Source organism: Apteryx mantelli, chromosome 8 (assembly GCF_036417845.1).
Source record: "Apteryx mantelli isolate bAptMan1 chromosome 8, bAptMan1.hap1, whole genome shotgun sequence".
Taxonomy (NCBI): Eukaryota; Metazoa; Chordata; class Aves; order Apterygiformes; family Apterygidae; genus Apteryx; species Apteryx mantelli.
Genome location: NC_089985.1, coordinates 16996172 through 17008566, shown reverse-complemented (window position 1 = coordinate 17008566; position 12395 = coordinate 16996172). Strand labels below are relative to the sequence as shown.

The 12395-nt window shown below is 37.0% G+C and overlaps 1 protein-coding gene across 2 annotated transcripts in view; it reads right to left on the bottom strand.

Annotated features, from left to right (window-relative positions):
• The window catches only part of NEK7 (NIMA related kinase 7), a 73126-nt gene that overhangs the window by 58403 nt on the left and 2328 nt on the right, over positions 1–12395 (bottom strand). For both annotated transcript variants that reach the window (XM_067300778.1, XM_013961266.2), the window contains exon 2: positions 1480–1564. In XM_067300778.1, coding sequence (XP_067156879.1) covers positions 1480–1536 — 57 coding nt within the window. In that variant the 5' untranslated portion in view covers positions 1537–1564. The remainder of the gene's footprint in view (positions 1–1479; positions 1565–12395) is intronic.

Sequence of the window (12395 nt, the reverse complement as noted above, 5' to 3'; positions counted from 1 at the left end):
TACACAGTAATTTATTTTAAAAAAAAGAATAATAGCACAGATTTTTTTTTAAATGGTTGCTAGTTAACCAAAGCTGAGAATAAACATTAGTTTTTTTTGTAGGAGTGCCTTGTTGATTAGAGTACAATTGCTTCTGGGTCTGCTCTTATGTTACTGCAAAGAAAATGGGGTATCTGCAAGTAACATGAAGATGATCCATATTACTTGGAACATTAAAATGAGAAGCATATTTCACTAGTATTAATTCATAAACTGAATGCATAGGTTAAAGCAACGGTCCTAAATTGAAGCAGTCCTCAAAAAGTCAATTCTGTACATCAGAAACTGATATTCAAATGCTCTTCATAGAGCATTTGAGAGATGAGGAAATATGACACCTGTTTGTAGTCAGCAAACAAAAACAACAGGAAGTTTCCCCATAAATAAAAAAAGCCTTGAACAACTGTGTCCCGATTCTATTTGGTCAAAAAAGACAAATCTGTAACAGTGGTGACCCTTTAAAAAAATTCATAATATGAATTTTCAGTTCTCTTTTTGTTTTGAAATTACATATTTATTTTCTCAAAACATTTGTATGCATAGGTACATATTCATCTTAAATTTGTAGTTGTTCTGCACTGGTATAAATTGCTGTTAAATCCAGATTTTTATTATCATAATGCTCCAATACCAACACTGGAGCTAGAGAAAGCTGGTTATTGTAAACTCATTAACTATGCAAACTTTCACCTTTATTTTTGTAAAATAAAGGGCACAAATTGCCCTATCACCTATGCTGTTAACAAGAAAATTACAAAATTAGGTGCCAGCTTTGTAAAGAACTGTCCAGCTTTTAGTTTGGGATGGTCATCACAGCAAATATTGCAGGGCATTCTTCCAAAGGATCTTAAAACTTTCTTCAAAGAATCATCTTCTGAAAATGTTAAAAAGCAATATCCCAATATACTCTCTCATCAGATAATCTTCATCCTTTGTTTCACAACATCAACACATATCCAAAGATTAAATTTCTCATGCATCTTCTTTCTAACAAGACTACAGCAACCAGGAATTCCTCTTGCCCAGTTTCAACATGGAATGGCTCTAATTCACATAGTATCACCACTGGGAGTTGTAAGAAGAGAAGACTGAAAGGAATAGGCTGAAATAAACAGGGTAACTCTGATAAAATTTTGAAGCACATAGCGTCTAACAGCTTACCATCTCTCAGGAAAACTGCTTTCACTTCTGCATCTCACTCCAACCCCTCCCAGTTGGGGAAGTAGCAGGAGGCAAAAAAAAATAAATAAATATTATAATTCTTTTATATGAAATATGGGGCTGCTATTCACTGAATTTCAAGATCACAAAAATGACATTATATCTCTTTAAAGCTTCTTTTCCCACAGGAATTAATATTTTCTATCTTGTCTCTTTCTATTTAAGAAACACTAGCACCTACTCTTGAGTAACTGTTTGGAAAAAAAAAAAGGAAGTTACCTGTGGCTGAAACGGTGGAGCTGTGGGTCCCTGCATGCCTTGTGACTGTTCATCCATTCTATCACGTAAAAGCGTCCTTTGTGTCCTAAAAAAAGGAAATATAAGCAATCATTACACTGTAATTCAGTTTGTATTTATGATCAGTGTACAACAGCAAAGAAATTGAAGAGCTGCTCTTTCAAATACACCTATTAATTCTCATTTTCTGCTGAAGCTAAAACACGTTGAAGTATCTCAGCCCTGTATTGTTTCGGGAAGGAGAATTTCCAGGTTTTAGCTGTTTTATAAGACAAAATAAATCACTATATACATGTATGAACTTAGTAATACGGCCATTTGCCTGGCTCAAGTCTTACAAGTGTTTAGTATACCTCTACCTGATAAAAGCTGCATCACCCCATTATTCTTCATAAGCGCAGCCACTTGGCCAGCTACGTAAGCAGCTGCTGGCCAATACCCTTAGACCTAAGAGCAGAAAGGGATATGGCAGGTCAGCAGCAGAGTTACAACTGCTGCATGCAAGTTACTGTTAACGTTGTATTAATTTATCTGTTGATTTCTAGGGAGCAGGCAAGAGTAGTCTTGTCTAGATACTAGATACCAAAAACTACACGTATACATTCACTACATTCCAACAAGCTAGCTAAGGGGGCTTAAGGAGATCATATTAGGGACACAGGTTTCTATTCTCAACTGTAAAACCTCTCATATCCCATCAATAAAATGGAAGGAATATGCTTGCCAAGCTCCCAAGACAGCGATATAAGGATTTGATCAATAATAATGGCTGCAGAACATGCAGAATCATTGTCAGGAAGGACAGGAGAGACAAAAATGCAAATGCTCATGAGGTTGTCTTTTTTCAGAGCTAAGTGAACCCCTTCTTAGGCTAAATGATATTTTGTTGAGGAGAAGGAGGTGCGGCACTCAGTTTTCTTGGTGCTTCTCAGGAGCTCCATCACTGGTCACCAGCAGCCTCGCAACACAAAGTCAAGTTTGGTCCAAGTATGGGGAAGCCCTGGATGACTTCTTCAGTGCATGAACAAACGTGGAGCATCTCTACCCATTACTTGGTCAAAACTGGCAAGGTTTTCAGGGAAAGAAGAGATATCTCTTGTCCGGCTCCAAATCGTGACAGTTCTAGAGTTAGTCTGAAGTAAAACACTTTCCTGATAACTCTTAATTTTTAAAAGTAGGAAATTTCGTATGACAGTTTTACTCTGATAAATGGCTACACTACTTTCTCCAAGACACACATAAAAGGAAGGGGGAGAGAACATAAGCATGGAAGATTTCTGCTAAAATGTTTACAATTAAAGAACAGTACATGGAGTCTTGCAATAGAAAGAAGCAAGAAATTTTAGATCCAGGCATCAGCTCTAGTACAAAACAAATTTCTCCATGGGAGATAATAGTGTTTCAGTTTTTCATTTCTTGTTTCTGAAAAAAGTCAAGTCTATATATTTCAAATACTGAAAACGTGTCTTTCTACACACAAAGCTACTTATATGTTTCAGAAACCTTTTTTTAGAATGCATACAAAAAATTTTTTTGAACTAGGTTTTAATATAAATTGAGCATGAAAGCATACAACTTACTATATCTCTGTTAAAACACATTACAAAGTCTTCCTGACAATTCTTTTAAGCAAGACTAAAGAGGTTAGAAATAACTGCTAATAAAAAGTAATAAACCTTAGAAAAATATTTTTTAAAGCCCATTCTGAAATATTTTTAAAAATTCTAACAAATAAATGTGTGTTCACACTAATGCCATCATCCTTACAGCATCACTATGTTAACATGACTAAATGATAAAATAATCACAAAGCAGCTTTACAAAGTTCATCAATGTATTGTCCTAATATATAATCAGTGGAATGGATTCAAAAAAATAATAATAAAATTCTGATTTGTTTTCATCCCCCATTTAAAGAAGTCAGCCCATGTTATTCTAGTATCATGAAAAATCCATAACACCAAACCACAGTCATCCTCCTGGGTGACTAAGGATCTTTTTTTTTTTTTTTTCTTCCCACCCTTACTATTTCTGTATAAAGTATACAGTTTGGGACTTTCTATTGTTCTGTTTAATTATTAGTTCCAATTAATCAGAAGAGATCTGAAAAAGCAATTTCAGGCAGATCAAGAGAAGTAATAAAGTATCAAAATTAGGTGAGAGGTGCAGGGGGGAAGAGGTAGAAACCATATACTCTGTTAACACCAAAGTCCTTACCAGTCACCTACAGAATTTCACCATAGCTCTGACATCCTTCCAAGAAGGCAATAAGAAATTGTTAAGATCTCTCAGAATGCAAGAATGAATGTGGTGAGAAAGGTGAAAAACAGCTGGCAGATGTGTTTCAAAACACCTGCTAGTCAATCTCCTAACCAGCCTTAGAATGCCAATATTGACAACTTCTTGCACATTCTGCAACATCTTCCATTAAAGTCTCCTGCCAAAGGCAAGAAATCAGAACAGAACAGCATCAGCCACTGAAAACTAAACTGTTGTCACGAGAGCGCACCTAAATTCTCCAGTTAGATCCACTGAGGTTTATACAGTTGTGACTGCTTCAGACAAGTTCTGGGAAAGGAATCCATAACAAGTTTAAGAAATTTTCTTCTGTTAATTTCCTAAGATCCTTTTATCACTGTCACGAATCCAAGAATTCTTTTCTGAAGTGTTACTACTGAATAGAATATTATCATTTATAAGAAATTTAATCTTTTTGATGCTATTAATATTTCTACTGAAACTTCTGCAGTATGCTTTTCCCATGTGTTTTTCTAATATGTTTACATTTTAGAGAATACTGACCATGCGATGCACCAATAGATAGTTCTTATGGGTCACAACCACTTGATTCTAAGTCCCTGGGAAGAAGTAGTAAATGCAAAATTCCTTTATCCCCTATCACAGATTTATCCAGGACCAATGAGATCTAAGTCAAGATGTTTAGACTATGTATCTTGATTCAGCTCAGGAACTGTAACTCCCTCATCCTGTCTGGTGTCCACAGTACACCAGAGGCATTGACCAGAAGTGTTTTGGGATTTGTTGGGGGGGGGGGGGGGGGGGGAGTAATATTACTATCACGGCTAGCAGCTCCATCCTTAGTGGCTTGCTTATATAATAAAATAAATCAAATTAAAGAGATAACCATTATTTTGTACCATAGGAAGCATGGAAGATTTATTAACTTGGGGGGGGGGGTTGCTTTGCAGAGGAAAGGTAGAAATTGGTATTTTCTATCCATGTACGTAAGTTCTTTTTTTTCCTTTTTTTTTTCTCCCCCCCCCCTTTTTTTTTTTTTGTCTTTGAAGACTGTATGATAGATTTACTCTTTAGAGTAATCTGGCATTTTGATCACACAAAATGCCAAGGATGCAAAATGAATTTTTGCACTGTTTATAAACATAGCAAGAATTATATTTTGCTGCTTGAAGACTGATTTCACAGTGAGGGATACCTTTCACCCTGCTGAAAATAATAAACTCCAGAGGTCAAAATACAGTGGTACAGTATTTACCATCTTGGAAATTAAATTCAGACAATAATTACTACTCTTCCATAGAGGCCTTTACCAAAAAGGCATCACTTGTTTAAAACCGAAAAACAAATACAAAACAAACTTATAGACATGTCTATCTTCCCTCTTTTAAGAGCTAATACAATGACCTTCTTCCCCAAATTCACCACCATGATTGAGACATATATATAGATATATCAGTGTTTATGGAAAATAGACAACAGATGAAGTGAAAGCCAAGGCAACTATACCACCTGCACTCAAAATTTCCAAACGCCAAAGCTAATATTTTTAAAAGACTAATATTTTTAAAAGCCCTTACACTGATCATCTAGGAGGAAAAGGTTCTTTGCTTTCACCACAGCACTTGTAAAGACATGAACAATGAAACAGTCTCTTTTATAACCAAATCTTTTATCTCACAAATAAGATTTTTGATCATTTTGAAGATTAAAATCATTTGGATTCAGGCTCATCTGTACACAACAACGATGGCTGGTCAAAGAAGCACGAGCATATACACTAAATCTTCTACTTCAGTTACAATAACTAACACTTTGCAGGTATGAGAAGATTTTTAGTTAACTACTACTGCTTTGAATCCTTGTCTTTTTCAGTTGATAAAAACAGTCGGTGCCATGCCCAATAAAGCATACAGGATGAAGTAGCTGGGGATACAGCAATAGGGCCAGTTTCTCATTCGAAATTGTAATTGCATAGCTACTCCCTTAACTGACACTATTTACTCCATGTATTGAGTCCACAATACACCAAAGGCAGTAAAGTCCTTACCAGTACATTAGATTATCAACCAGCCACTGTCTGAACTGGGTGTAACATGTTTTTGTTTCTTCCATATAGAGGCCTTGCTGTTGTTATTCACTTCCTTAGTGACATGAGTCAAAGCTCTGATATCTACCTGAAATACATCTAAAGATCATGCAAAGATACAAACTAGACCAAAATACAATTGCTCATTTATACACCCCCACAGAAAGCTTATCTCCCATAATCAGCTTTTTTATTTTTTAATAAAAGTCTAGAAATCCAGAGATTTCCACCTGAGATGTACATAACCCCAGTGCATGGGACACAAGAGTATTGGTGCATGTCACTACATTCGGCTTAATAAAAGAGACTCATACCCATGGCAGGGAAACCTAAATAAGACTAAAAAGAACAAATTATCAGTGGAAAACAGTGTAGGTAAGGCAAAGGTGGAGACTAAGACAGAAATTCTATTTTAAAAATATCCTAAAGTTCCCAAGACATTCAACTAAAAACAGCAGAAAAATAATAGCTGCAGTAGCAAAAAGGAATAACTACGGTCTAACCTTCCTCTTCAGCAGTGAGAAACACACCAAACCGAAAGAATTTGCCCTCTATAGTAAACCAAAACTCTGCCTTTCAGCTGGCTTCCACTAGCCTGCTAAAGCAGCAGTGAGGCAGTCCATGACTCTGTTAGTGCAAAAGCATAAGACTTACTCTTGAACAGAAACCAGAAGTCAGCATTGATACTTCACTAGAACGTATTTTAAAATAAGATTTTTAAATTAAAAAATATATATATACTTGGGAACAACTGGAGTCCTTGTGATTTTCTTCCTTGCTGCAACTAAATCTTTATCAAAACATGATCAAATTATCTCAGGAGAAAAAGCTTAAACGGACCGCCTGAACACATGAAGTATGCTTTTTAAACTCCCTGTTGGCATAGCCCACAAAACCCATAAACCATACACACTGAAATACATTTCACAGAATGCAGGTAATAAAGTTATTGTTTTAAAGTAGGCAGTTCTAGAAGAACACAAAAAATGCAGTGCTCTCCTGCAGAAAGCATCACTAATAGCCTCAACAATACATGGTTTCCATTAGCTACATGCTGTATGTTATTATCTCTTAATTTTGAGCCTAGCTGAGGACATTCAATACTCAATGTCAAAGAATAAACAACAGCTGTACCAAAAGAGAATGTATTTACCTAAAAGAATATTCAGTGTTACAACTGTACTGAGAACCTGAAAGTCTTAAATAGTCCTTCTTTCTACATAATACAGATTTATGCACTCCACCTAATTGCTAACACAAAGGAGCGCGAAGTTATACTGCTCACAACGTGCTGAATCAGGCACATGGTCACTTTAGCTGCTTTTCAAAAAGGACAGAATGTACTATGTTTACTTCTGGATTATACTGTCAATTAAGGCAGGTATTTTTAGTTTTTACTATAACTATTACACTATTTCAGTTAGGTTAGGGCTGAGGCCCTCTAAAAACAATCATTCATTTAACAGCCTACATACTCCTTACTTTCTGGTGTCAACTAGTTCAGTTCTTTAATATTGAACAAGCATTTTAAATGACAGGTTTTAGATCCCTGAACTTTTCAGCTATTTTTACCAATTATGTTCAAAGATATAGAAAACCCATCTCGGCAACAACATCAGCTGAAAAAAAAAATATATATATATATATATAGACAAAAATAAATACTACTCTCCATATACACACACTAGAGGAATATTCCTATTTGCTTATATCGTAATGTTGACGCTCATCTAACTGAGAGCTCAGTTTAAACCCAGGCAGAACATTTAAATAGTCACCCTTTCTGAAATTAAAGAACTGTGCCCTGGAAACAACAGTTTAGATAACTGTATGTTAACTTTTTTGTGTTGGATATTTAATTATCTGACTCGCTACACTGGTGTTAGTCAGTGCCATTTATCTCGATGAGTCCAGCTTTGCCAGGCCAACTCCAGTTCTGCTCCCCGCTGCCTGGAGCGCCGTGCTGACCCGACAGTGCTCTCGGGTCCGAGCTCAAAACCACATACTTTCTGGGAGGAGACAGACCTCCAACCCTCTTTTCCTCTGCTAGCACAGCAATAACAGCTTGGCCTTTAAGCTTGATGTGAGTAGGATAAGAAACATATCCTACTGTTTGATAAAACCTATAGCCTTAATAGTCATTCTTGACCCAAGGAAGAGGTGGCCGTTGAGGGAACCGTCTTGCTGGTCAAACCCAGCCCATGCTCAGGTCAGCGACACCGATCAGCCTCTTCCGCACCCGCTGAGCACGGACAGCACGCAGGCAGGAGCCAGCTACGAGTTCTCCAACGCTTTTCAAAGTAGCGGCCCCCTCTCTCGGGAGATACCTGGGGAAGGTGCAGGCCGAGGCAAGAGAATGCAGGCAGCTGTAAAACGAGTATTATGGGTTTACTGTGCACGGTACGTTAAACAACAGTACGGCTACATGTTTTTCAAGGAAATGGGAAGTCAGAAGTCACATACAAAAAGCAAAGTAACCTGAGATCCAGCTTTAGTGTAATTCTTTAAAATTAAAAACTAATTTTTCCTAGTGTTTTGTATAAAATATGACATAAAACTGTATTTATTTGTCCTGTTCAATATTAGAAACATTTTACTTGCAAAGTGAAAGCCATTTCAGTTTCATAGGTAGCCAGTATTTTTAGTGCAAAGACTTGGAAAGACTTAGGAAACACTTAGGAAACAGCAGCAGCAGCCACCTACACGCAATATCTTAAAAGCAGCTCTGAACAATCCTAAGATTCTGACGTGCCCAAAATTTTTTTATATACTTTCTGGGTCAGAGTATCCCAGAAAAGCACTTTGTAAGAAGAACAATACTCCTAACCGCTTAGCTAAAAAAATCAGCTCTTACTTTCATGTTTTTGTTGCTTCCATTTGGAAAAAAAAAAAAAAAAAAATCAAAGATGAAATTCAACTAGGTTGTAATTTAAGTGCTAAAGCACATTTCAACAAATTACTCATTCACCTTTATACCACCAGGATTCAAAAACTCTTTGTACTTCATATGGACATATTTAACTTGAGTGGCAAGAGAGTCTGACTAGAAAATAAATTTCCAAATAATTGGAATGGCAGCTGAGGACAAACTCAGTATCTTTCCAGTAAATTATTACTCACTAACATAGATTATTAAAATAAAGTTTGGTTAAACACATACATTACTATGCCATCCATTCATAAAATTACATACTCAGCTTCAAGACAGCATTGGAAATGATGAAACAGGCTGAAACACTTAAAATATTTACAAGTAATAGCCAAACAATCAATGCTGTTCCACTAAACATTACAGACCATGGCTGGTCATAGTCAATGTTTACAAAAAGCCAAAAGCATCTCCTGCTTCCTGCTCTCAAACTCCTGGAGAGCAGCCCAATCTTGCAACACACCGTGTAGCACAACTGATCCTCTCATCCAGATTCACACGTAACGTAACACTCCCTTCCCGAAACAGGAGGCCCAGTGCTGCCTCCACTGGGCAAAAAGGAGTTTCAGTATTAATTTCAGTACGAGAAGGATCAACTGAAATACCATAAAATGGCAGTGCCCTGGGTTTACTTCCACAGATTGACCCAAATGCATTAGTGGATGGTAATTGAAAAAGTAACTTGTGGAGCCGCCAACTATGCGCCTCCGTCATCCCCCCCCTGTGAAGGGATTCAAACCCTGCCATCAGGCTATGCCCCACCTGTTGCGCTTTCCCTCTAGCTTTCTATCCCTCTTCATTATAACCAGTCACTTGAAATCAAAATTTTACCTTAAAGTAAGTATCATGGATTGGACTAAGACATAGAAATACAAGATTTGGTATGGACACGTGTAATCCTGCAAGAGATTTGGTAAAGTTACCTCCCAGTCCCACAAACAGATACATTAACATGTATTTGCTTCATGAATTTTATGTCTAGTATTTTAGATTTTGTTTTCAATAAATTGATTGAAAGCCAGTTGAAGATTAAACATCATCACAGAACAACCATACGAGAAGAACTCACCTACTATTGGCATAGCAGCTCTACCTATGATAAATATATTTACAAATGCTGTCCCATGTAGTTAATACATACATATTAAAATTGTTTTCCTGCTGTAAAATACTCTACCCACCTAAAAGAAATACAGTATTATGAAGTTAACAAATTCTGAAAAGCAAAGTTTACTGGGTGTGCCAAATTATCTGTATAAATGGGGCAAAGACCTACACCAATGCCCTGAACAAGGCAGGGAAAAAGGAGATGAATACAAAAACACACAGCAATTAGAAAAGAACTCCACTCTCTCCATTTTCTTTAAGATATATGAATTAAACACATCCTTGTAAGTGAACATCAAGACAGAAAACTGTTTTTGGATTCCTACTTTTCAGAAAGGCTAACAAGTACTGAAACCCAAAATACTTAAAGGGCAAGAGCCAGCACAGAAAGAAGGCAATTTATTCAGTACAAAGCTAAGAGTTTTGCCAACGACACGCTGCAGGGGAAAGTAGAAATGTGAAACAATAAGTGGAAGGAGAAGAACGGGAAAAAATTGGAAGAAAAATTAAGACATAATTTGGAAACCCTTACAATCCCCAAACCTCCCCATTCTAGTACATGGGGAGATGAGCTCTTTCCCTAATTAAGAGCTGGTTTTGAAAGCATCTGTAAAAAATAAGCTATTCACAAAGAAATGTTGAAGAGATCAACTGAATGTGTAACCAGCTCAGTTTTACTTAAGAGCTAAAAGAAGATGCAGGACAAATTAAGAGGCTGGAACCACTGTCACACAAGTTGTATTACTGCTAGGCACAGGAGGAAAAAGCATCCAGTTTTGACGGTTGTCTGCATAAGACTGTGCCACAACCATGGCTGACAAGCTACAGATGAGGAAGTGGAAGAGACCATACAGCGAAGGATAATTCCATTAAATCTTTACTGAAATACCCAAATCTCTTAGAAACCATGTGTGCGACACCTTGCAGTATCATACTCCTAATGTTAGACGCACATCTGTAACCTGAACAAATATATCTATCGTCCATAATTTTTAAAACCTGAGCTTCTCCAAAGGTGATGAGTTGAAAGTACCACCAGACAGAATCAGAAGAGAAAAATCTAGCCACACTTAACAAGCTTTCTATGAACCTCTGACCAGCACTATCCTTCAATCCCGAACCAGGCACAACAGTAGCAAGGACTCCACAGTCCTTGGGCACAGAAGCAAAACACCAGAGGATACCGCTAGCAGCAAGCGCACTCTGTCTCAGGTGCAGGGGCTCATACACAGGTTCAGTTGTTTCTGTATTTTACATTAAAGCACCGCTGGCTAAAATGTGCAAGATTCATTCCTGTTCTTGGAGTGTCCTTCATGCCTGACTGTCCGTCCAGCACATTGTTTGCAGGCTGCTCGCTGCTCTGCTTCTGAAGGCCTCATTATCTCCATGAGCTTTACAAGCTGCCCATGTACCTAACACAATTCTGAATTTCACTTAGGGCAAGTACTGAAAGTTCACTGCAGCAAAGACAACTCCTTTTTTGGATCTGCTCTCAGATGAGGAAGAAAAGGGCACAGAAGGAAAGCCTCTACAGAACAGAATGCCATGCATTTTCCCACCACTATTTTCTTCTTGTTTTAGAATGAACTTTGTGTTCACCTGTGATTTTTTGCCTTCTAGTTTTCAAGGAATCAACAGTTTTGCAAACCTTATATACTGACAGTAGAAGGTTAAAATGAGAAGAAAAGATTTATCAACACTTTGCAGCACCTACCTCAACCTTCTTCCAAAGATTTCAGCAAGTATCTAATCTACAGGCTTTACATACGATTCTTACAACATTTTAAAGTGACTAAGCAAGTCCAACACAAATCTAACTGTTAAATAAGAGAGCAACAACTTCGTTATAAGTAGTTTTCAATCATCCCAAACAGATTAAAGCAAAGAGGTTTGAATGCAAGTTCCTGAATGCCAGATGAAGCAACAGCCAAATTAAATTCTCTCCTATAAAAAAAGGGAGAAGCTGCTAATGTCATAAAATTAACTAAAAACCTGATTAAACAGGTACATAAAAATACATTTTTACTGTTTTCTTACAAATTACTGTTTTAATATCTTGTTTAAAACTTTGCAACAAAAAAATCCATTACATAAGCAATAATGCTTTGTTTACACAATGTGGGATAACGGCACTTGAAATACACTGCAATTTGTAGCTACAGAATTCACATGACTCAATCAGTTATGTTTTACATTCAAGAGACAAACACAGGACTATCTTCACCAGAGAAATAACTCATTTTAATAGCATTGTTTCTCTTCAGCTTTTGTGACTAACCTGACAGAAAGAATCCTTTTAATATTTTATTAAAAAGGAAACAGGTAAAGATGTGCTTCACTCTAGAGCTGAGTGTAAATCAGGTTACTTCCCATGTGGCCAAGGGGTTTCAAACTGCGATATAAAAAAATAAATAAATAAAAATGGACATTAGTGCTCTAAAGGCTGCCCTCATCATCACTCAGGCATTTTGATCAGTTATTTTCAGCTGGCCACATCTCTGCTGCAAAACACATGGA